The 27,527-nt window shown below is 39.0% G+C and overlaps 1 protein-coding gene across 1 annotated transcript in view; it reads left to right on the plus strand.

Moving 5' to 3' along the window:
* The window catches only part of LOC126354607 (ATP synthase subunit C lysine N-methyltransferase), an 86,325-nt gene extending 63,681 nt beyond the window's left edge, over window positions 1-22,644 (plus strand). Inside the window, exon 4 of the mRNA XM_050004362.1 lies at window positions 22,346-22,644. Within this exon, the coding sequence (XP_049860319.1) occupies window positions 22,346-22,495 (150 nt within the window). The 3' untranslated portion in view covers window positions 22,496-22,644. The remainder of the gene's footprint in view (window positions 1-22,345) is intronic.
* Window positions 22,645-27,527: the final 4,883 nt, after the last annotated feature.

Here is a 27,527-nt window from a genome sequence, read left to right on the forward strand (position 1 = left end):
TCAAAACAAGGCCCCGGGAGTAGACAACTTTCCATTAGAGCTACTGATAGCCTTGGGAGAGCCAGCCCTGACAAAACTCTACCATCTGCTGAGCAAGAGGTATGAGACAGGCAAAATACCCTTGGACTTCAAGAAGAATATATTAATTCCAATCCCAAAGAAAGCTGGTGTTGACAAGTGTGAAAATTACCGAACTATCAGTTTAATAAGTCACGGCTGCAAAATACTAACATGAATTCTTTGCAGACGAATGGAATAACTGGTAGAAGCCGACTTTGGGGAAGATCAATTTGGATTCTGTAGAAATGTTGGAACACGTGAGGCAGTACTGACCCTACGACTTATCTTAGAAGATAGATTAAGGAAAGGCAAAGCTACGTTTCTAGCATTTGTAGATTTAGAGAAAGCTTTTGACAATGTTGACTGGAATACTCTCTTTCAAATTCTGAAGGTGGCATGGTCAAATACAGGGAGCAAAAGGCTATTTACAATTTATACAGAAACCAGATGGCAGTTGTAAGAGTCAAGGGGCATGAAAAGGAAGCAGTGGTTGGGAAGGGCGTGAGACAGGTTTGTAGCCTGATGATATTGAAGTAAAGAGGATATAAAATGCAGACTGGCAGTGGCAAGAAAAGCATTTCTGAACAAGAGAAATTTGTTAACATCAAGTACAAATTTAAGTTCAGGAAGTCTTTTCTGAAAGTATTTGTATGGAAGTGAAACATGGATGATAAATAGTTTAGACAAGAAGAGAATAGAAGGTTTCAAAATGTGGTGCTACAGAAGAATGCTGAAGATTAGATTGATAGATCATGTAACTATGAGGAGGTACTGAATAGAATTGGGGAGAAGAAGAATTTGTGGTACAACTTGACTAGAAGGAGGGATCAGTTGGTAGGACATGTTCTGAGGTATCAAGGGATCACCAGTTTAGTATTCGAGGGCAGAATTGAGGGTAAAAATCATAGAGGGAGACCAAGAGATGAATACACTAAGCAGATTCAGAAGGATGTAGGTTGCAGTAGGTACTTGGAGGTGAAGAAGCTTGCACAGGATAGAGCAGTATGGAGAGCTGCATCAAACCAGTCTCTGGACTGAAGACGACAACAACAACAACAACAACAACAACAACAACAACAACAACAACAACGAGATGTATCTCGTCTGCTCTCACTATTATTCATCACATTTACTTGTGATGGTAATGTATGCTTAACACATGACTCATATTCTATAACCAGTGCATAGTATGACAACTGTCAAGACTACAAAAAGAGAACAATCATTTCAATGACTGGATGGACAGTTCATAATGTTGGGGGGGGGGGGGGGGTAAAAATAAATAAATGGCACGTGGGAGTATTGAACCCAGCTCATCCACTTTGCAGCCCAACACTGTGCCCACTTAATAATAACGCCATGGCTCTTTCAGTTCACTTGATGTTGCACTTGTTAAGCTTAGACCATTCATTGTTTCTATTTTGCTTTTTTCTGTAATTCAGTACACCTTCCTGTTTTCGTATTTGATCTGTGTTCAGTTTTTGATGGGCTATCCACTGTGCTACTTACCACTAAATATGAGAGGGATGCGACGGGGAGTTTCCCTAGTAAGAGTCTTAGCCACTAATTGTAACTTAGTCATAGTTACACAAGTTGCTTAATGTAGCTTAAAATTACAGATAAATCTTTGGTTGTTATCCACAAAAAAGGAATCACTAGGTTAACTGCTGTGGAATCAATGGAAAGGAAGATTACACACAGCAAGGTTCTTGTCTCTCCTGAATGAGATTGTACTTGCCACTAGTGGCTTGCAACACTTCTGTTTTCTTTTGTAATGCATCATTAACCTCTTTCTGTACAGTAATAGTTCCTAATAGTATGGTTATCTGCCCTTTCAAAATTTTAACTGTCTTGTGAGGTTGTCACATGTGTTTCTCGTGTTTATGTAATGTCCGTCTTTGATGCAGTAGAGTCCCGTTAATCCAAACTAATTGGGACCGGACATTGTTTGGATTACCAATTTGTTGGGATTAGTTGGAATTACAGTGACGAGTTTCTAGGATGAAGTATACCAAAAAGATAAGTAGATACACCATGGTAACAAATGGGAACAATTGTGGGAACAATGGCTCACTCTCACTCCCTGCCCTTGTTGTTGTGCATTGTTGAGACCTTTGTAGTGTCTGAGGTCTGTGCACTGCCAGTAGGCTTTCAAAGCACTTGGTTATGTGTTATCGATCGCTGGCATGCATAACAGTTGTATTGTATTCGTTCAGGTGTGGTGGTATATGTATTTTTGTCAAGAGTAAACGGAAACACACATTAGCTGTCAAACAAAAAATGAATGCTTTGAAGTGGATAGAAAGTGGTGAGAATATATCTAAACTGGCAAAGGAACTGAGTGTTGGTAAAGCAACCATTTGTGATTGGAAGAAGAACTGAGTGAAGCTTGAACAGTCCTGTGCAATGTATTTCGGAAAAACACTCGAAATTCGGCAAACTTTGAAACAGTCCCAGTACCATGAAGTGGATGTAGCTCTTTTCCTTTGGTTTACACAGGGAAGAGAAAGGGAAACTCCTTTTGAGTGAAGCAGTGGTTCAGGAGAACAACTCAAAGAATGGTGATGAGTCTTTTAGTGCGAGTACTGGTTGGTTGGACAGATTCGTAAAACATTATGGAATCCATCAGCTAACAATTACTGGAGAGAAGCTTTCTTCTGACTGTGATGCAGCAAAGGAACACTTGGGTGAGTTTGAAAAAATAATAAGGGAGGGAAAGTATTCTCCCCAACAAATTTATAACACTGACAAGACTGGCGTTAATTTTAGGGCATTGCCAACAAGAAGCCTGGCGTCAAAAGGAGAAAGCCATGCTCCTGGTTTTAAAATGTGCAACAATCATGTGACTTATTAGTGTGCAGCAATGCTGCTGGTAATCACAAGCTGCTATTAATGCTGATCGACAAATTTGCTAGGTGCAGAGGTTTTAAAAACTGCAACGTGGAGTTCCTGCCCATATGTTATTGTGACCATTAAAAAGCATGAATGGACGGTAAGCTGTTCAAAGGATGGTTTCACGGCCAGTTTGTTCCCTCTGTTCAACAGTTTTCTAAGGAAAATCATTTGTCTCCTTGTGCAATCCTTTTGATTGAAAACGCTCCATCTCACCCCAGCAGTGAGAAATTTTGTGATGGAGAAATTGTGGTGAAGTTTTTGCCGCCAAATGTTACACCACTTCTACAGCCTATGGATCAGTGCATACAGCAAACATTAAAACTGATTTACAGAAAACAGTTTTTAAGAATGCTGATCCAAGATGATAGCCTTCATGTAGTGGACAAAATAAAAAAGACCAATGTGAAGGATGTTGTTTATTGGGCTGCTGAGGCTTGGCAGAATATTTCAGAAAATACTCTCAAAAAATCGTGGAGAACACTGTGGACATCTCTTGAATTTCAGGACAACTTAGTTGAAAATGAAGAGGAAAATCTACTACAAATGATACAGACAATCCCTAGATGTGAAGAAGCTAGCAAAGGAGACGAAGATGAATGGATGGCAGTGGATGGGGCATGTGTGGAGAACCATACAGACACTGATTTAGTTTCTGCTGTGGCTCAATACCAGGAAAGAAGTGGACTGCTGTGACGGAAGTGACAATGTCTGAAAGGAGAACTGGTGCCACACAGTGACACAGCAGAAGCCCTTGACCTCGCCCTACTTTATTTGGAGCAACAGCCCTCTGCTACACCTGCTGATTTGATGTTTATGAGACTATGGTGCAACTATATGTCATATAACAGACTGTCTTCATTATGTCACAAAACAATGACTCAGTTTTTGTCATCTAAAAAGTAGGGATAAAATATCTGCCATATTTTAGTAGGTTTGACAGCTTCTTTCATTGTTATGCATTCTTTAAACCTAATGTTTTCTTCCCATTTTTCTAATACTTGTTTATTGCACTGTACTGTGTAAATTAAAATAGTGTGTATGGACAACAGTTTACCGCACAGTTTTCCATACTTAGACTAACATTTTTCATGTTCGTATTAACCAAACGTTCAGATTACTGAGGTTTGGATTAGTGGGACTCTGGTGTACTAGAGAAATGAGGAAACTGTACCCTCAGTGCGCAATCAAGAAGCAAATTATATTATTCCTTGTGCTGTATCATGGCAAATGAGATTCTGTGCACTGTTGTGTCTCGTGGCCAAACCTACAAGTATCTCACATAACTGTTACTGCGTAGTACACCGCACCTTATGCCCAGAAAGATTACAGAATTAACGCCTCACTGGTCACATTATGACTTCCCTACAATTGCCATTATACTATGAGAGAGCCACAGGCTCCTGTGGTGTAACAAGGTAACTTCCAAATTCCTATGGGTGTCCCTATGACCGACATGTACGCAAACAATAGACCAATAAAAGACAGTCTTTCATTGTACCATGCGATGGCTGACCACAACCTGTAGCAGTCAAGCTTGAGGATGAGCTGGACACATGATATTGGCTATTGAGGGTGTAGACATGTGGATATGGTAAAAGGAGTAGATAACAGGTGTAGACATCTCTATAGATGGCAGCCACCCCCGGCACCAAGTATAGAAGGCCGGAGCTCACACATAATGGCTGACCACAACCTGTAGCAGTCAAGCTTGAGGATGAACTGGACACATGATGTTGGCTATTGAGGGTGTAGACATGTGGATATGGTAACAGGTGTAGATGTCTCTACAGGTGGTGGCCACTTCTGATACTAAAATAAAGCTTCCGACATGAAGTATAGAAGGCCGGAGATGTGGCCTCTATGATTGCCAGGATGCCACAGAGCAGCGAGCAGCGGTGAGGATCTGTCAAATGCCCAGATGCACCAGTAAGGAATTGTTAACAGAATACGTATTTATTATTTGTGGATACACAGTCATCATCTTTCACGGCTGCCATTACCCAGATGAGCTGAAGGGCGCTAGCTGCATCGGTATGTGCCGACATCTGCAAGTGTCACTTGTCATTAACTATATGTGTAAACAAACACAAAATCTGATTCCTAATTAGTACTCCTTTAAATACATAAGTAACTATAAGCTGAAATTCAAATGTTGCCATGTAAAAAATCCCATTGAAAAGAGCACAAAAATTTGTGAAACATGTTTGGGTAAAGAAAACAAATGAATAGTAAAACTTCCTGGCAGATTAAAACTGTGCGCCCGACCGAGACTCGAACTCGGGACCTTTGCTTTCACGGGCAAGTGCTCTACCGTCTGAGCTACCGAAGCATGACTCACGCCTGGTACTCACAGCTTTACTTCTGCCAGTATCTCATCTCCTACTTTCCAAAGATATAGGCAGAAGTAAAGCTGTGAGTACCGGGCGTGAGTCGTGCTTCGGTAGCTCAGATGGTAGAGCTCTTGCCTGTGAAACGTAAAGGTCCCGAGTTCGAGTCTCGGTCAGGCACACAGTTTTAATCTGCCAGGAAGTTTCATATTAGCGCACACTCCGCTGCAGAGTGAAAATCTCATTCTGGAAATGAATAGTATCTTGCATGAGGTGGAATATCTCTCCAGTATTTTTCAGCAAGCATGGAAAGAAAGAAGAGCATCAACACCCAAAAGATGGTTATGATTTTAGACTGCTTTCCTTAGTCCAGTGAACAGTTTTGGCAAATCTTATTTGGGAGTATTACATGTGATATTGATATTTGTATGTAGCCATGTATGGAAGTTAAACAGGGACGATAAATAGTTTGGACAAGAAGAGAATAGAAGCTTTTGAAATGTGGTGCTACAGAAGAATGCTGAAGATTAGATGGGTAGATCACATAACTAATGAGGAAGTATTGAATAGGATTGGGGAGAAGAGAAGTTTGTGGCACAACTTGACCAGAAGAAGGGATCGGTTGGTAGGACATGTTCTGAGGCATCAAGGGATCACCAATTTAGCATTGGAGGGCAGCGTGGAGGGTAAAAATCGTAGAGGGGGACCAAGAGATGAATACACTAAGCAGATTCAGAAGGATGTAGGTTGCAGTAGGTACTGGGAGATGAAGAAGCTTGCACAGGATAGAGTAGCATGGAGAGCTGCATCAAACCAGTCTCAGGACTAAAGACCACAACAACAACAACAACAACAACAACAACATTGAAAACATACTGTCTGAACAGGCCTTGAAGGCCCAATGCTACCAACCGGTTGCCCTGTCATCCTCAGCCCTTAGGCATTAACGGATGTGGTTACGGATGGGTGTGTGGTCAGCACACTGCTCTCCCGCCTGTAGTCAGTTTTCGTGGTCGGTGCCACTCCCTCTCAATCAAATAGCTCCTCAGTTGGCCTCACAAAGGCTGAATGCACCCCGCTTGCCAACAGCATTCGGCAGACCTGCAAGGTGATCCGTCCAAGTGCTAGGCAAGTCCAACAGTGCTTAACCTTGATGATCTAATGGGATCTGGTGTTACCACTGTGGCAAGGCCATTGAAAAGCAGTACACAATTGTCTGTGTCAACAGTAGAGTTCACCACTGTTACTGTTCATGACTGCTTGTGGAAAATGAAGCATTAATCATCACAGGAACATATAGACATACATTTATAATATTTGATGCATAGGGTATAGTGCCTAGAAAGCTTAAAGTTTTGCAAGAGACAAAATCTTTATAAAAGAAATTTACCATTGTGGAGAGAAACATACCCGGAGAGGTGGTAGCCAAGAAAGAATTATTCATCCACTAAAATTAGAAGTTATGTGGGTGAAGCGGCATCAAAAGCATCCATCTGCTCACATACAAAAATATGGTGTGGAGAGTAGTGGCGGGGTAACAGCTATAGCCCTGTTATGAACAACAATGTGCGCAAGCAATGGGGCTAAATGATTTTGAGGCCAGAGATCCTTTCTTTCTTTTTCCCCAGTGGATTATCCAGTATAGTAATGCAGTGTCTAACTTTCTACAGTTTATATTGTTCACTGGTGAAGCCCTTTTCAACTAAAGAGTGAAAACCCATTTTCACTATAGCTGACATATTCGTCTTGTGAGAAACGGAGAGTGTTGATATTTAAGTTAATTCTCGTTTTTGTCCTGACTCAGTTGCCCACGTTGCACTGTCTCAGTTGCATGTTTCGATCGCTCATGAAAAAAGAATTGCAAATAAATGTAGAATTTACCTATGTAGTTGCATCAGCAATCTGTCTTGTCTACTCAGGACTGCATATTAGAGTACTGTGTTTTGTAGCTGTTGGCAATATTTTAAGTAGGTATATGTTGGAGGTAGGGGACGGGAGGGGAAATGGAGTGAGGCTTATTGGGGAGGGTAAAGGAGGCAGGGAGACGATGGTGAGATCTTGCTAGAATTATGGAACATATAATTAGGTAAAAATACTAATCATGTAGAGCAGTGCATATGTAAGAAGTAAACAGCGTAAAATAGTAAAATTATAAAATGGATTGTTGGGAATTGAGAGTGGGGAAAGAAGGCAAGGGAGGGGGAGGGAGGGATACAGGCAGGGATGCTATGGATTTAGCAAGAAAAGGTCTTGCACTAAAATTGCATTAAGTTAGTAATGTAAAAAGCTTTCTGTTAAAATGCCAGAACATATGTGTAAGGGGACAAAAACTAGATTATAAAATAGCAAAAATGGATAATGTAGTAAGATATTAACATTGTGGAACTTTGAAAGTATTAAACCATAAGGTATTACTCTGGAAGTATAAAAATAATTTTTTTTCATTAAAATACTAAAAGTATAAACAAGAAAAACATAACAATCATAAAATTACAGAATTGGAATTATGTAGAGGACCTAAACCTGTGTGAAGTGTCATTAAGTTAATTTTTTTGAAAACACTGAAAGTATTAAACTGTAAAAAGTATAAAACAATAAATTATAAAAGTGAGACTATCTGCAGCAACTAACGTTACAGGGAACATGATGTGACAGTTATAGTTATTGCATTTGCATTTGTACCCACAGGGACCACAATACATGGGAATAAAATTTATGATAAATTAAAAGGGAACAAGTTAATGCAGATGAATTTAAATCCACTTCAAGGAGAGCAGTATGATGTGTGGACACAGAAATTTTATTACTCAGTGGATGAATTCATGTAGAAGAACTGGAAATTTGAGCTGGAAACAACACATTATATATTCAAGAAAGATGATTTTAATGTTATTATTTGTTTTAGTACTGTTATGTATTAATGTAAAAATCATTGTAACTGTATTATAAATTTTTGATATGTCTCCTGTACACACACGAATGTGTTACAAATGTACATCACGAGATGAATGAACTACAATTCATAAAATCATTCTGCCAATTTAAAGTCTTTCCAGGCTTTTGCATACACTGTGTAAACATCTCATTTCTTCCAACATTGTTAGGAGTTGTCCCTTAGGCAGCACTTCCAAATATGTATCAATAGTTCCAACAGCATGCTTCGATGTTAAAACATGCTCACCAAACATTGCTTTATTACTGTGAATTGAGGCATGTTCTTTGAAAAAACATATATCAGATGTCCTGTTTATTTGACATACATAATTGTTTGGACAGTTTTCACACTTTAGTTTACATACACCTGCTGCTGTGAATTTCGAGGCTTTTCTGTTCACATGGTGCCTCATTCAGAAGTAAATAATCTCATTAGTATCAAACTCTATATGCAAATTGGTATTGCAAAATTGTCTAGCAGTAATTTCTGAAACCTGTTTTTTTTAAATATCTCATGGGCACACACACAAATTTCCTGTCTTCCTGTTCACCTATTAGCATGCTGAGATTGATTTTGCACTGTTGTCTTTTAATCCTCTCTACTAACTTAGTTACTGTTGAGAATGGATAACCGCTGCTTACTGAAACTTGCTTTATAATGGTGATTTCTTTATTTCTTTCGTGCTCTGTTAATGGCAGTTTTAATAACCTAGTAATCATGGACCAAAAATATGCTACCTTGATTCTTTCAGGATGCCAAGACTTAGAATCATTAATAATATCGACACAGTAATTTTTCTTTATAACGCTAAAATGGTGTTTACCCGCCTCTCTTGTAATTGTAATGTTGAGATAGTTGATGACTCCTTTATTTCGTGCTCAACTGTAAATCTAATTTTTGGTTGAATAGCACTCATTCTTTCCATTAAGTCAATAATGTCACTTTGATCTCCTTTTACTAAAAAAAAATAACCTCATGCACATAGCGGAAGAAGTAGAAGTAGAAGTTTATTGTCTTGTAATATACAATTTCAAGCCATTGACTTAAAGTACAGGAGACTCGTCAAAACACAAAAACTGGTTTACAATTTTCTTTATAATACCAGTAATATAATATACAGTACTGATTAATTACATAAGCAAGTAATAATTTTTCTTCAAAAGTAACAGACTTTTAAGATTAACAGTCCTAAGTACTTGCTCTCTCCTGCTCAAATTTTTGGGTTGTCATTTATGAATTCTTCTACTGAATAGTAACTTTTCTGTACTAGTTTCTCATACCAGGATTTTTTCAGTGTTTCAAAATTTATACTGAGCAATTCTCATCCTTTCACTTTGTTATAAATTTTCATACCTATATAATGTGGAGTTAGAACATAAAGTTTCAAACGGTGGGTGGACAGCATAAAATTTTGTTGATTTCTGGTGCTGTAATCATGCTGAAAATGATTTGCTACAAATAATTCAAGGGTACTGTTACAAAGATAATCCACTCACATATGTATAGTGAGAGAACACTTAATATACTTAGATTTTTTTAGTAGTGGGCAACATGATTTTCTTCACCCTACGTTGTGCATATTTCTAATGATGGTTTTCTGAAGTTTTAGTATTCAACACACATGGTTTGAGTTACACCAAAATACAATTCCATACCTTATTACTGACTCAAAGTAGCTATGATATACTACTTTTCTTATGCCCGTACTGGTAGCATTGTACAATATACTAGGCTATTTAATTTATTTGCAAGGTACTGTATATGTGATCCCTGTGATAGATTTTTATCTAGTTCCATTCCTAGGAATTCACATAGCTAGCTTCTTGCAAATCCTGGTTTCTGTATCTTTCATTTTAAATATCATTTCATTTTGCTTGTTTTGTTTTAAACTACATTAACTAAGTCTTTTCCATGCCTAATTTTAACCCATTTAAATCAACCCAAGTATATTATTTTTCTAAAGTATTTAATACAGTTTGTGGAATTTGATCAGTACTGTTACTTTCAATGATTAAAGATGTGCCATCTGCAAATAAAACTGAGTGACACCTGGTATTAAGTGGGAGGTCATTTATGTAAAACTAAAAGAGGATGGACCTAAGACAGAACCTTGGGGTACATGTGAAATGGATTTCCATTTTGTAGTATAAGTTCCTCTCTCTGATGTTATAACAACTCTTTGTCTTTGGTTGGTTAGATATGACTCAAACCATTCTAATACTGTGCCCCTAATTTCACACTTTTCCAGTTTACAGAGTGGCAAGGAGTGATTCACACTATCAGAGGCCTTTAAAGCTTACAAAAAATTCATGTGGTATGCAGTAATAGTAGAGAACCTTTCAGGCTACTGTGGGATTGTTAGTAAAAAGTTGGCTTCCAAAATGATTAAGGAGAAAGTCAGTCATAAATATGGCTAGGGAGTTTTCTTGGCTAGCTCGTCAGGATGATGCTATTTCTTATCGTTAAACATGAAATGATTATAACATAACAACAGTTATAGAAGTTTCATTAATTCAACTATTTCTCCTACAGCCATTTTTTTTTTTACAAGGTTGTTCATAATTATCTTTAATGTGTCATGGGCAGGCACATTAGTATACAAATTCACCATATCTAGGAGTGCAGGCATGTAATAAACTAGTATGACTGCTCATAAAATGTATATAGTGTTTTCATCCTTCATTGTATTTATTGGGGCATTAGGACTCTTTATCATGTTGGAAATAACCATCATGGACTTGTTCCTTTTATGAACCTTTGCCTCTGTGGGTGTGTCTGGCATTTGTAGGTTCATACTATTTATCGCTTTTTTGTCTGTCAGAAAACAGAAAATCAGAGTTTTGAGTTTTGCATTTTAATTGAGCATGGAACTTTTTGTATGGTCTCTAGATACTTCATTAATCCCATTTTCAGAAAAGAAGAGGTTTGGTTTTATTTACATAATCTTCGGCACTCGTAAGTATGATAATGCTGCCTTTATCCACTGTTTTAATTTCTTGTTTAAGTTATCTACTTTCATTACCATGCTTGCTTTCTGATTGTAAACACCATTTTTAATGCATTGGTGACTTTGATGACTAGGTCATACTGTTTATGAATGGGAAGGTTTGCTACATCCCTAGCAAATTTGACCTCTGTTATAATTCTCTTTATGTCTTTTTATCTTTATGCTGGTGATGGATTATAGTTTAAACCTTTCCATAGAAGAGATATCACTTCAACTGCATGAGGAATATCTTTAAGATTTTCAAGCTTGTCAAAGAACTTATGTTTTTTTAGGCACAGTATTATTTTCACGTTTACTTACACCTGTCATATATAGTATTTCTTAAGATCTCTCGCAATTATTTTTCTTCTTTTGGTATCCACTCTGTCATCAGTAAATGTACTTATGCTGTCAACCTTTAGAGGAGATAATGTTTTAGTTACCATTAAGAGTAATAAGCATAACTCTTCATTTAATATGTTCTTGTTCTTGTAGGCCTCCCTGATTTCTGCTTTTTCTCTTTTCTTCTTTCATGGACAATAATTGCTTTTTTATTCCTGTTTGTAGAGTTTGCATAGCTTGGAATTACATTCTGATGTGAGCATTGCTTGTTAAGTTTAATTTTACAACAGTATTTCATTAATTTTCAGTAAAGTAAAACAGTCTCTCGCCATCTGACTAGGCACCATTTTCATTATGGCTGATATATTCATTTCGTGACAAAACAGCAACTGTATTAATATTTAAGATAATTCTCATTTAGTGTTACTAAGTAGAATGCATTTTTTGAACATTCATGATCATCTTCAGATCCAAAACAAAGTAAAACTAAAATGTATTATCTATAATTCTCCAATAAATAGAAAAAAGAATTGTGCATAAATGCAGAATTTACTTAAGTACACTCCTGGAAATGGAAAAAAGAACACATTGACACCGGTGTGTCAGACCCACCATATTGCTCCGGACACTGCGAGAGTGCTGTACAAGCAATGATCACACGCACGGCACAGCGAACACACCAGGAACCGCGGTGTTGGCCGTCGAATGGCGCTAGCTGCGCAGCATTTGCGCACCGCCGCCGTCAGTGTCAGCCAGTTTGCCGTGGCATACGGAGCTCCTTCGCAGGCTTTAACACTGGTAGCATGCCGCGACAGCGTGGACGTGAACCGTATGTGCAGTTGACGGACTTTGAGCGAGGGCGTATAGTGGGCATGCGGGAGGCCGGGTGGATGTACCGCCGAATTGCTCAACACGTGGGGCGTGAGGTCTCCACAGTACATCGATGTTGTCGCCAGTGGTCAGCGGAAGGTGCACGTGCCCGTCGACCTGGGACCGGACCGCAGCGACGCACGGATGCACGCCAAGACCGTAGGATCCTACGCAGTGCCGTAGGGGACCGCACCACCACTTTCCAGCAAATTAGGGACACTGTTGCTACTGGGGTATCGGCGAGGGCCATTCGCAACCGTCTCCATGAAGCTGGGCTACAGTCCCGCACACCGTTAGGCCGTCTTCCGCTCACGCCCCAACATCGTGCAGCCCGCCTCCAGTGGTGTCGCGACAGGCGTGAATGGAGGGACGAATGGAGACGTGTCGTCTTCAGCGATGAGAGTAGCTTCTGCCTTGGTGTCAATGATGGTCGTATGCGTGTTTGGCGCCGTGCAGGTGAGCGCCACAATCAGGACTGCATACGACCGAGGCACACAGGGCCAACACTCGGCATCATGGTGTGGGGAGCGATCTCCTACACTGGCCGTACACCTCTGGTGATCGTCAAGGGGACACTGAATAGTGCACGGTACATCCAAACCGTCATTGAACCCATCGTTCTACCATTCCTAGACCAGCAAGGGAACTTGCTGTTCCAACAGGACAATGCACGTCCACATGTATCCCGTGCCACCCAACGTGCTCTAGAAGATGTAAGTCAACTACCGTGGCCAGCAAGATCTCCGGATTTGTCCCCCATTGAGCATGTTTGGGACTGGATGAAGCGTCGTCTCACGCGGTCTGCACGTCCAGCACGAACGCTGATCCAACTGAGGCGTCAGGTGGAAATGGCATGGCAAGCCGTTCCACAGGACTACATCCAGCATCTCTATGAGCGTCTCCATGGGAGAATAGCACCCTGCATTGCTGCGAAAGGTGGATATACACTGTACTAGTGCCGACATTGTGCATGCTCTGTTGCCTGTGTCTATGTGCCTGTGGTTCTGTCAGTGTGATCATGTGATGTATCTGACCCCAGGAATGTGTCAATAAAGTTTCCCCTTCCTGGGACAATGAATTCACAGTGTTCTTATTTCAATTTCCAGGAGTGTAGTTGCATCAGCAACACGTCTTGTCTACTCAGAACCACTTATCAGAACACTGCATTTTGCAACTGTAAATTTCACTCTGATAAAGGTGTTAACAAGGTGAATAGAGACCCACAAAAAATTCCATGCACAACTAAAATGCAAAATTCAGAACTCTGATTTTTTTTCTGACAGGGAAGCAAAGCAATATATAGTCATGAAACCGCAAACAAGAGAACAGACACACATGCACAAGCACAGACAGAATCCTACTGCCCCAATAAATAGGTTTAAAACACTATACGTATCTTATGGGCACTATACTTTAAAAAAATATGCACTAGTTTGCAGACAATGTTAAGGATACAGTCATACTAGCTAATTCCTTCTTTGCTTTGATAGATGTAGTGAGTTTAAATACTAACGTGACTGTCCATGAGACATTAGAGATAACTGAGAATACCAAATATGACTATAGGAGAATTAGTTGTATTAATGAAGTTTCTAGGATTGATGTTATCTGATATCTATTTCATGTTTAATTGTAAGATATATAACCACAGTAGCCTGCAAGGTTCTCTACTATTACTGCATGGCTGAGGTTCCCCTTAATCATTTAGGAAATAAGTTTTTCACTAACAACCATGCAGCAGCCAGCAAGTTCTCTACTGCTACCACTATGTAGATGATGATATTTTTTTAGTTAAAGGACATTAAAGTGACATTAATGGCATAGCAAAGAGGCTTGAATGCTATTCACCAAAAATTAGGTTTATAGTTTAGCACGAAATAAAGGAGCCATCAACTATCTCAACATTACAATTACAAGAGAGGTTGGTAAACACCATTTTAGCATATACAGAAAACGGATCAGTGCAGGTATTATTAATGACTCAAAGTCTCCACATCCTGAAAGAATCAAGATATTGTATTTTCAATCCATGATAAACAGGTTATTAAGACTGCCATTAAGCGAGCATGAAAGAAATAAAGAAATCACTATTATAAAGCAAGTTGCAGTAAGCAGCAGTTATTCATTCTCAACTGTAAGTAACTTGATATAAAAAATTATAAGTCGACAACAGCGTAAAATCAATGTCAGTGTGCTAATAGGTGAATTGGCAGACATGCGCATTAGGTATAAAGAAAGGGATTCAGAAATTACTGCTAGATAATTTTGCACCACCATTTTGCATATAGGGTTTAAGACTAATGACATTATTTGCTTCTGAATGAGGCACCAAGTGAATAGAAAAGCCCCAAAATTCACAACAACAGGTGTATGTAAGCTGAAATAAAGAAACTTTCCTTAAGTTTATGTTGGCCAAACAGGCAGGATATTTGAAATACGTTTCAAGAAGCATACTTCAAATCTCAATGATAAAACAGTGTTTGATGACTGTGTTCTAATGTTGAAGCTTACGGTTGGAACTGTTGATACCCATTTGGAAGTGTCGCACAATGTAACTATGGGTCACCAATGGACAGTGTTGGAAGAAATTGATATTTTTACACACCATATGCAAGAGCCTGGCAACACACTAAATCAGCAGGACAATTTTATTAACATTAAATTTTTTTAAATTGTGAAAGCCTCCTGCAGTCATCCACCTCATTATAACATGTATATGATAAACAATCCCACTTACTGAGAAGAGATAGCGGTAGCACATCAGCTAATACACTGTCCTCACAATGGGTTGGTGTGCAGATTGGCTTCTGTACTTACTGCAAAACTACAAACTTCCATTGCATTCCAGAATGAAATTTTCACTCTGCAGTGGAGTGTGTGCTGATATGAAACTTCCTGGCAGATTAAAACTGTGTGGCCAGACCAAGACTGAAACTCCGGACCTTTGTCTTTCATGGGCAAATGCGCTACCACTGAGCTACCCAGCATGACTCACAAGTAAAGCTGTGAGGACGGGGCGTGAGTCGTACCAGTGGTAGAGCACTTGCCCATGAAAGGCAAAGGTCCCAAGTCCAAGTCTCAGTCCGGCACACAGTTTTAATCGGCCAGGAAGTTTCATATCAGCGCGCACTCCACTACAGAGTGAAAATTTCATTCTGGAAACATCCCCCCAGTCTGTGGCAAGCCATGTCTCTGCAATATCCTTTCTTCCAGGGGTGCTAGTTCTGAAGCATTGCAGGAGAGCTTCTGTGATGTGTGGAAGGTAGGAGACGAGGTACTGGTGGAGGTAAAGCTGTGAGGATGGCGTGTGAGCTGTGCTTGAGTAGTTCAAAGGTCAAGCCCTTGCCCACAAAAGGCAAAGGATCGAAGTTTGAGTCCTGGTCCGGCAACAGTTTTAATCTGCTAGGAAGTTTCAGTGCATTCTTTCAGTGTTTCCAAAAAATTAATTTAATGGCTCTCCATGCAGACACTCCTCTTCATAATGCCACTTCTTTAATTGTATCATCTTTATGTCATTCACTATTTATACATATATTGTTCTAGGCCTATACTTAAAATATTTTAACAAAAGAAATTATACAATTTTAAAGTTTCACACTCTTAATATCTTGCGATACTAATTCAGTTTATGCTACTTTATAGTCTACTACTTTATCACTGTTTACAGTTGTACACATCCATTCTGGTATTTTAAGAGAACTTTTTTTCCATAATTGACTTTTTGCAATTTTAGTATAAGACTCTCTCTTATTAAATCTGTAGCTTCCTTGACACTATCCCTCCCTCCCTTCTTTCCCTGCTCTCAGTCCCCCTTGCTCCATCTTATAATTTTACTATTTTATTCCATTTACATACATATTGTTCTACATTGTTAGAATTTTAACAAGAATTTTTACATAATTATATGTCCTATTACTTTAGCAAGACCCCTCTTGTTAAACTCATGACATCCCTGCCACCCCTTTTCTGTTTCCTTTACCCTCCTCCAAATCAGCCTCACTCCATTTCTCCCCTCCCCCCCCCCCCCCCCATACCCCCATCCATTGTCTCCCGTCTCCCTCTCATCTATGTCCAACACATACCTGTTTAAAACATTGACTGCAGTTGTAAAACATCATACTCTGATATGTGGTTCTGAGTGGACAAGACAGGTTGCTGACGCACCTTCTAAGGTAAATCCTACATTTATGTGCAATTTTTTCTACTTATTGCAATATATTAGACAGTACATATTTATTTTTACTTTGTTTTAGATCTGAAGATGATCCTGAATGATTGCAATATGTAATCTAATTGATAATGTGCAACTGATATAGAACAGTAAATGAGAATGATCTTAAAAACCCATTTGTCACATTCATCTCGAGTGCCAGCATCTATTCTCTATCAACTTCTGGGACTGCTCACAACTCATGCAACCCATCCTAGAATATTGTACAAGTGAGTGAGACCCATACCAAATAGGACTAATGGGGATATTGAATGTATACAGAAAAGGACAGCACAAATGCTCACAGGTTTGTTTGGCCCACAGGAGAGCAGCATGGAAATACTGAAAAACCAGAACTCCCCAAACGCATATACAGTATACTTATAGAGTTTTGAGCACCACTATTAAGTGAGGAATGTAAGAAAACACTATAGCCTCCTGTGTATCACTACAACAGGATGTACAAGGACTGCATTAGAATAATTACTGCACACACAGAGGCATTTAAGTACTCATTCTTTGTACTCTCATACCCAGTTGAACATGAAACAACCCTCATATTTGATGCAATTGGAAATATTCTCTGTCATGTAATTTCAGATGGTTTGCGGAGTATAAATGTAGATATATATGTGAACAAAATTTTTCAAGAACTACCAATGATGAAAATGTTTGTGAACAGCTGAACAACAGATACCCTTATCATTGGTTTGGTAGTGGAGGTCTTCTTCCATGGCCAGTGAAATTGCCAGATGTCTCTTCTAATGATTATTTTGTATGTGGCACATGAAGTAGTTGGTGTACGACACTAGCAGGAATTGAAGAATATCTGTGCAGTAAGGTCTTAGCTGCCTGTCACTCTGAAAGACAGACAGTAGGGATATTGGAGAGAGTTGCAGCAAAATTTTGTGCACCAGTGTAATGCACAATTTGTGACTAGCAATCATCAGTTTGAGCAGTGCTATGAGCTTAATATTGCTATAAGGTGTAAGGTGTTTCTCTGAATAAAAAATTGAATTTTTATTTCTGGCAATTAGTCCCTTATCTCAAAGTACTTATTCCAGAATACTCTACCACCTGTGTAATTCGGACCCTAAAGCTTTAGTGCATCATATAGAGAGACAAATTTGTGCACTGTATGGGAAGTGCCAAAAACTGCCCAACATTTTCATCATTGTTTAATCTTTGTGGAAGATTTTGCCAAATTTTTAATACTTCTCAAAGTCTATAAATACCATCCTGGTGGACAGCTGATTGGTAGTTGTACCAATATGAGAAGCTATGCAATGTTGCAGCAAAGCTAGTATATGACATGGCTACTTTCACAGGTGGCCCTGTCTCTGGTAAGGTAGGATAAGCCTGTGACAGGATTGGAGTAGGAAGTGCTGTGTGGGTGGATTGGGCAAGCCTTGCACATGGGTTTTCCACAGGGATATAATCCCTGTGGCAAGTGGTTGAGATTGGGAATGTCATAGGGATGGACTAATATGTTGTGGAGGTTGGGTAGATGACAGAGCACCACTTGAGGAGAGGTGGAAAGGATCTTTGCTAGGGTGTCCCTCATTTCAGGACATGGCAATAAATAATCAAAGCCCTGACAAAGAATGTGTTTCAGTTGTTCCAGTCTGGTTGGAACTGTTTGATGTAGGGGACACTTCTTTGTAGCTCGTTCTTGAGGATGGCAGGAGACTCCCTTCCCTCAGGGATCATATCCCTGTGGAAGACCGAGGTCCAGGACATGCCCAATTCACCCATCCAGCACTTCCTGTTCCAGTTCTGTCACAGGCTTATCCTACACTGTCAGAGGCCAGGTCACCTGTGAAAACAGATATTTCATATACCTGCTCTGCTGAAATCATTGCACAGCTTCTTGTATGGGTATGAATATGAACCAGCTGTCAACAAGTATGAATGGCCACTGCCAAATTGTGGCCAAGAGCCTGGTAGACCATCTTGTGGTACAACACCTAAACATAGCACGCATGAGTTCAGTGGCTGCTTCACAACCTGGGCCATCTGGACCCTCCCCATCACTGCCACCAATAGTTATCCTTACAACACATTCTCTGCTCCTGAAATTATCTCAGCATCAAGTTATAGTAAACTACTGCCCCACACCCTCCACCCAACAGTTTCAGCCACCTGTGTTTTCTCACTTCCTCCCTATTCACATCCCCTCACCCCCATTGTGTGCCACCCTCTGCCAATGCATCCACCTGTCTTTCCCCTTCCCTGTTCATCTCCTTTCCACTTTCCACTACCTGTCCCCCCTCTTCTCCCCTTCCCTTCCCCCACCTCCCTGAACCACAACATCCCAAAGCTATGTCTAGCAGTCTTGTCTTGTATCCATCTAATCCCTGTACACTCAGTGGGACAGTGCTCTTCTCTGCCTCCTCACCTGTACCCTGATACCCCTTCCCCTTACCCAACCAACTCTGTATTGCTGCTTCTTTCAGCAGCAAGAGCTGCATTCTATTTGCAGTTGCCAGAGATAGTGGTCATGTGTGCAAGAAACATGCTTGCTTGTGTGAATGTGTGTGTGTTTTCTTTTCTGAAGAAGACTTTTGCTGAAAGCTAAATGTGTAACAGTCTTTTCATGGTGCCTGTCTGCAACTCTACATTGCATCTTTCCATGTTTTGAGAATATGAGAATAAAATAATGGTTTGAAATGTGAATGGAACTAATGTGAAAAGAAATGGTATGCCCAAGATTCAAATAGAATCTCTGCGGGCTCAACTTGTCCTGCAATCCTGGTCACTGTTTGATCTGCACCACTATTCCTCATTCCTCTTTGCTTCTTGGTATAGCCATATTTATTTTCCTGTGATGGTTGAGTGGAGTCTATCTGCAATGTAAGTTTTTACAATACAGTTTATGTTATTGTTATTGTTTTTTATTTTTTAGATTTTTATGTGCAAAATACGTTGTTGTTGTTGTTGTTGTTGTTGTTGTTGTTGTTGTTGTTGTCTTCAGTCGTGAGACTGGTTTGATGCAGCTCTCCATGCTACTCTGTCCTCTGCAAGCTTCTTCATCTCCCAGTACCTACTGCAACCTACATCCTTCTGAGTCTGCTTAGTGTATTCATCTCTTGGTCTCCCTCTATGATTTTTACCCTCCATGCTGCCCTCCAGTGCTAAATTGGTGATCCCTTGATGCCTCAGAACATGTCCTACCAACCGATACGTATCAAACAATGGAAAATCCAGGATGGAATTGGTATTGTTACAACCAATACGTATAATATATCAATATATATTTGATACACAAAAGGGAAATACTATTACCAAAAAATCTTGAAAAGTACTTGACTGATTTCAATCATATCTTTACATGATACTCTAATAAACATTGGTTGGACATAGGGTATACATTTTTATAAGCAACAATGTACTGATTGTTTTGTAAAACCAACTGCAAATAGGAAAATTCTGTGCTGTGCTGTGAAAATGTGAGGTTTTGTTTTCGTTGTGCAGTCAGTTTTACAGGAAATGAGCATTTATGGCTTGTCGGCTTATTATTAGGCTACTATTACAATCTGAATCATCTGGAACTTAAACCTTACCCATTTGCAGATTAAAACTATGCGAAATACTGTCACTGAAACTAAAATCCTCACAGATCCAACAGCTGGTGAGGTCTCTGTAATATCCTGTACACCAGTAACCCCAGCCAGTTTATCATTTCATTGTAGGCAAGTTCAATTCCCAATGAAGGTTTTGTTTGCAATAATAATAAACAAGGGTTATGGTCAGAGAGAGTGGTAGGGGGACAGAGAGGGGAGGCTAAGAAGTTTAGGATTTATATGCAATTCCCATACGAATTTAGCAATAGCAAAGCATTGCCAGGTTTTTGTAGTACTTTATAAATAGCTCATTCACACTATTTTAAATGTTACCTTAGATTTTTTAAAGAAATAGTAAAAAATCAGTCAATTTAAAAATTAACATGAAAATAGCTTCAAAGGAGATAAAGTATCATTTTAATCTATACAGAAAAGTGCTAATTACATATGCATTTTATTATGACACTGTTAGTCTGTATTTCTGGGCAGTCACTATGCTTATCATAGCATTTATTTTATAACGGCCCATGTGAAAAAGTATTCAATGCAAAGCCTGTGCAATTATGATATGATAATGAGCAGAATGAGAAATGTTTACCAACCAAGAATTCGAAGAGTGTGAGTGTGTGTGTGTCGGGGGGGGGGTTATATCAGTGTATCAGTGCTCTGAACTTACCACCTTATAGCCGTGATGTAGCACCTAGTTATTTACATGTCTGCACACCATTGGCTATCAGAAATATAGGTATTCAGCACACAAGATTAACTGGGTTACATATTCTGGACTCATCATGAATTGCAAAACAGAACCGAAGTTCCTTTTCAATATCATGGCTGCTCCTTGGGTTCCTGTAGGTTCCCATACTGCCACTGATTTGAACACTTATTTTTCATGTAATTTATAGTCACACCACAGAAGCTACTGAATGAGTTGGAGATAGCTGGTAGTCTCATAATTAATAGCATATTTAGCAGTGTAAACACTGATATTGTTATTGCTTGTTTTGTAATATTTTGAACGTTTTGAAATTTATTTTGTAAATTTAAATCTTGTATGCCATTGTTGGCTGTCTCATATCATGCAGATTTGCTTTATTCATACTTTCTGGGCCTCTTTCCATTGTGAAATTTGTGTGTTGTTTCTTAAGTATCATGGTTTGATGTAGAGCAGGCACAGGTAACCTTTAGTAACCTGCCAGCCTGACTCACATAGTTCCTTAAGCTCACAGTCCACTTCATCATATGACGCAACAGCATAGAATTAAAATTATAGCGTCTCCGACCTTAATGTTTATAAGGTAATGTATCGATGTAAGTGGTATACCTTTCCCAACACACCACACCAAGAAATTATGCCTCAAAACATACCTTTTTGAAAATGCATTCAGCCCACCTTCATCCGCATCTACTTAAGTGTTGTGAACATCGTTTCTTTACTTGGGACATTTTAAAAAAGCTGCCTCAAAAACTTCCTTTGCAAAATTTTACAATGCTGTTAGCAAAGACACGTATATGAATGTAACATCTGAAGATGGGATGCCAGGCATCTTGAAATGTAATCATGGAAAAATAGACACCTATAAAACATGAACACACGCACACATGCACGCATGCAAATTTCTTATGCGGACTGGATAGAAACCAATCATGGGCTAATTGAAGATGAGTTAGATGAACAAGGGTGAGGTTGAAACATGGCATCAGAAAATACTCTATTCCTATTTCATAGCACTAGTGTATCACTGACCTTATAGTTATATCGGACATAAGGTACTCCTTCCAGTGTCACAAGCCCTCACTCTCAGAAACTGCAGAGAGATTTGGAACGCAGTATGCAAGATAACAATTATAAGAAAATTATTCTACCACCTCTTTAGTGATTAATGTACCAATAGTTGTGTTGAAAATTTCTTTTCTCCACAAGATTTAAACCAGCGAGTTCCATGCAAGCATTATGACAGTAGCATTCATTATTAGCCTCAGGTTAAGGTATGTTGTCTAAATCTTGAAAGAAATAATTAATTTATCATTCAAACAATGGAAAATCCAGGATGGAATAAACCAATATTGAATGTAACAATTTATCATTCTCTGGAGAAAGAAATAATATGTGATGTAGATTAATAAAATGATATTGAAATTACTTTTCTTTTGCAGATGCCAGAACTGGAGGCCAAAATTAAAGCAGAAGTTTCAAAAGATACTCATATAATAGCCTGCCGCTTTCCTTTTCCATCTTGGACTCCAAGTGTAATTGTAGGCAGTGGAATAGATAAAGTTTGGTTGTATGAGTCAGAAAAAATATAGCAGTTTTGCATCATCACTCTGAGTATGTACTTGTGGAAATATTGTTAAAATGGTTTCATGTGTATGTGAGAAAGTATTTTTTACTTGCTGATTTTAAAGATGCTTCATTTAAAAAGGTTTTAATATCAATAAAATTTTACTGAAACATATGGTTTATGTTAAAATTTTCATTCTTTAAGTATCATTTTATCATATAACATAATCACAGTGAGCTCCTTGTTGTGAGATGAGGGAACTGTGAGGTAAAAGACAGTCATATTTAACGTAAATTGCATGTAATATAGTTTTTAACAAGAAGGCACTAATATAATTTAAAATAACTCCACTCTTTTATTGGGAACTTTGCTTAGATGTTACCATATCATTATAGAAACGTAAACAAGTTGCTATTATTTGACTATTTTATTACAGACTTATGTTGTTATTCATATATCTTAAACCATTTTTCTCCACATACGGGGATAAATACTTTAGAGAATTAAATAATGTTCAACAGAACTAAATTTAATTATCTGACACCAAGAAATAATAATATTTGAAATAATAACAGACATAATAAAACATCTTTTTGAAGGCCATCAATACTAAAGGGATTCAAATATGAATAAATCCAAACAAGATCACTGTCAACTGTTTAGTCTTAGCAGATGACATGGCATTGATTACAGATTCACTAGATAATGCCCAAGAACAAGTAAGAGAACTGCATAAACAAGCAGCCAAAGTAGGACTAAAAATATCCTTTGAAAAAACACAGTCCATGACAAACATCTGTGATGCTCCTCAAAATATTGCAGTTGACAACAATACAATATACAAAACAGATTCCTTTAAATACCTAGGAGAATGGATTACATACAATGCGAAAGAAAAGACAGCTATAGAAACTAGAGTGCGTAAAATGGAAAGAGTGTTTCATATGACCAAAAACGTTTAAACAAAAAATCCTTTTCCTGGAATACAAAGTTAAGACCCTACCAAACAGTGGCCAGATGTGAAGCTCTGTATGTGGCAGAAACACTTAAACTAACAAGAAATGGAGAAATGGAGGTTCGCAGGAGAGCTTCTGTGAAGTTTGGAAGGTAGGAGACGAGGTACTGGCAGAATTAAAGCTGTGAGGATGGAGCATGAGTCGTGCTTGGATAGCTCATTCGGTAGAGCACTTGCCCGCGAAAGGCAAAGGTCCCAAGTTCGAGTCTCCGTCCAGCACACAGTTTTAATCTGCCAGGAAGTTTCATATCAGTGCACACACCACTGTAGAGTGAAAAATTTCATTCAAGAAGTGGAGATCTTGAGAAACTACAGGATGTGGAATGAAGAATTATAAGGAAAATACTGGGAGCTAAAAGAAGCGATAATGTTGAATACAGATTAAGACCAAACAGAGAGCTATATTTGAAAACTGAAAAACTAACTGATGTCATGAGAAGAGAAGACTGCAGTTTTTTGTACATATATTCAGAATGGATAACAACAGACTAAACAAGCGAATATTCACATTACTCAATAGTTTCAAATCCAAGCCTGCATGGGCATTCGGCCACCCTGATTTATGTTTTCCATGATTTCCCTAAATCACTCCAGGCAAATGCCGGGATGGTGACTTTTAAAGGGCACGGCCGACATCCTTCCCCGTACTTCCCTAATCCGATGAGACCGATGAGCTTGCTGTTTGGTCTCTTCCCCCCAAACAATCCAATCCAATCCAAGCCTGCATGGTTCATAGAGACCGAAAAGGACATAGAAAATCCTGGAATTAGAATAGACACAAAACAGAACCCATTTCAAAAAGGCAGTTCAAAAGGCAGAGTTTCAGGAGAGAAAGAAAACAACTAGACGAAAGTGGAATCAAGAGGAAAGGGAACAACACTCTAAAAGGATGAAGGAAATTTGGAAACTAAGGAAATCCAATACAATGAAGAGTAGCCAAAGTTGATTCATCGTACCGTCCAAATGGATTATTCGAAAGAAGAAGAAAGCATCTTATTAGCTGTCCTGTTTAAACTATCTACGGGGCAGCAAAGAATTTAGTGCCAGGTACTTTTGATAAGTACTATTGCTAAAAATTGAGAATACTAGAATGAAAATTAGGGCATGCCTCACAATGCCCCAAGGCATAGAACAACCTCTGGGTTTGTATAAAAGACTAAATTCTACAAACAGTGGAAATTTGTAAGTATATAAACAGTAATCCATATAAAATCGCATAATTCGCAATATATACAGTAATTTTTATACCAATGCCTAATTTAAATTTACACTCCGCAGTGGATTATTATTTTGTGAAAAAGGGGGGAGAAAGGAAAGGAAAGTGCTTACTGATGTCAGCTGTATCAGGACTTTGTCATTTAAGTGATAAATGAGAAAAATATTTAATTCAGAATAAATGTCACAAACTGAAATAAATAATGTGAGATACTGAAGAGAAGACTCCTTTTATCACCAGCAAGCACATACTACATGTAACACGTCATTGTATGTAGAGAAACACAAATGCTTTATGGCATTAATGACCGGGTAGGCTAGGTGCTCCGCTGAGGAGGCATTAAATCAAATTTGTGAAGTGGCTGCAGAAACCAGAACTTGGTAGGGCCCACTAAGGATGCTGTAAAAGCCATCAACATTGCAGATATACATTGAACATAAATGCAATACTTGATTGACAAAAAACAACAGATTGGCAAAAATGGAGCACTGTCGTGATTATGGGCAGCTTATAATTGCAAGACAGCCATCAGTGCATACACACACAAAATAGGAGAGGAAATTGAAATGAAGCTCACAATTTTGTAGCATTTTCCCCAGTCCTGATCATGGCCATCTGGTTCTGAGTTGAGTGGAAGGACTGAACCAGAGACTTCGAAGGTTCTGTGACAAGCTAGGCTGCAACTTCCTGGACTTGTGCCAAGGGTTGAGAAGAGTAGGATCCCTCTAAATGGTCAGGTGTGCACTACAGATCAGAGGCTGCTGCTCAGGTTGCTGACTATGTGAGGAGTGCACACAAGGGTTTTTACATTAGCCGACTCTCCATCCAATCCAGATAACAATAGCTGTAGGAAACTAAGAAATATCATTGTAACATCAAAAGAAATGCCTCCCGCTGGTGAGAGTATTATAATCCTAATGGTTAACTGCCAAAGCATTCGCAACAAAGTGCCAGGGTTTGAAGCACTCTTGAAAAGCAGTAAAGCTCACATAATACGAGGTGTAGAAAGCTGGTTGACACCTGAAATTGATAGCAGTGAGGTTTCTGGGGAAAATTTGATTGTATGTAGAAAGGATAGGCAAATGGGAAATGGAGGGTGGTGTATTTGCTGCAGTAGACAAGAAACTCGTGTTCATCGAGCTAGAAATTGAAGCTGCATGTGACATTGTTTGAGCAAGACACACTATCAGGGATGGGCATAGAATCATAATCGGAACCTTCTATCACCCACCAGATTCATCCCCAGTCATACTGTAATAATTGGTGGAGACTTTAGTCATTCAACAATTAATTGGAAAAATTACAGTTTTGTTAATGGTGGGCATGATGAGAGAACCTGTGGAACATTACTAAATGCCTTCTCTGAAAATTATCTGGAACAGATAGTTAGGAAGCCCACTCATGGTAAAAATATGTGCTTTAATGGCAAAAATAGACCTGATTTTTGGGGGGGGGGGGCGGAGGGGGGGGATGTCCACATCAAAACTGATATCAGTCACCATGATGCTGCGGCTGTGGCAAGAGTGATTACTAGAGTACAAAGGACAACAAAAACAATCAGAAATTGTCTGTATATGTGCGGATGGATGTGTGTGTGTGTGTGTGTGTGTGTGTTTGTGTGTGTGTGTGTGTGTGTGTGTGGGCGCGCACCACATGCGAGTGTATACCTGTCCTTTTTTCTCCCTAAGGTAAGTCTTTCCACTCCTGGGATTCTGTGTATGTGCAGATGGATATGTGTGTGTGTGTGTGTGTGTGTGCGAGTGTACACCTGTCCCTTTTTTTCCCCTAAGGGAAGTCTTTCCGCTCCCGGGATTGGAATGACTCCTTACCCTCTCCCTTAAAACCCAAATCCTTTCATTTTTCCCTCTCCTTCCTTCCTTCCTGACGAAGCAACTGCCAGTTGCGAAAGCTTGTAATTCTGTGTGTGTGTTTGTGTGTTTTGTTCATGTGTCTGTCTGCCGGCGCTTTCCCGCTTGGTAAGTCTTGGAATCTTTGTTTTTAATATATTTTTCCCATGTGGAAGTTTCTTTCTGTTTTATATATATATATATATATATATATATATATATATATATATATATATATATATATATATATATTTTGTGGCAGCCTTTTCACTACCTAACCCTAGTACAAATAGTAAGTACACTTCAACTATTAAAAGTTAAATTTTGTGTGTAAGATCTTATGGGACCAAACTGATGAGGTCATCGGTCCCTAAACTTACACACTACTTAATCTAACTTAAACTAACTTACACTAAGGGCAGCACACACACACACACACACACACACATGCCTGAGGGAGGACTCGAACCTCCAATAGGGGGAGCCGCATGAACTGTGACAGGATGCCTCAGACTGCGTGACATAGCCATGTGACTAAAGGCCAAATACAAGACGGAAATGTAACCAATAAATTCTGAAGGGAAAGATATTGAGGGAGATATAGCAATTGCACAAAAATTTTCTCTAGACCAACAACTAAACTTAACCTCAAACAGACCAATTTTTCATGGGATTTTTCGTGATTGCAGCTCATAACACTGTGTTCCTTAGAGTAATTTTGGGTGCAATGTGCCATAACAAATAAAAAACTGATGCTTTGACTTCCTAGAATATAATATGAAGATTTGTCCTCCTCGAGCTCCTGGTATAGTGTGTGGAGTTCCCATTCTATACCATTTAATGACTTTTTTGGACCCACACACTTTTTTGTGTTGATTTGCACTTCTGTCTTCAGTCTCTCATATACCAACTATACCTGCTAGCTGTAAACCATTTGAGTCTAATAAATGTCAGTTTCGTGTAAATGTTGACTCCAGCA

Source organism: Schistocerca gregaria, chromosome 3, assembly GCF_023897955.1.
Source record: "Schistocerca gregaria isolate iqSchGreg1 chromosome 3, iqSchGreg1.2, whole genome shotgun sequence".
NCBI classification, from domain to species: Eukaryota; Metazoa; Arthropoda; class Insecta; order Orthoptera; family Acrididae; genus Schistocerca; species Schistocerca gregaria.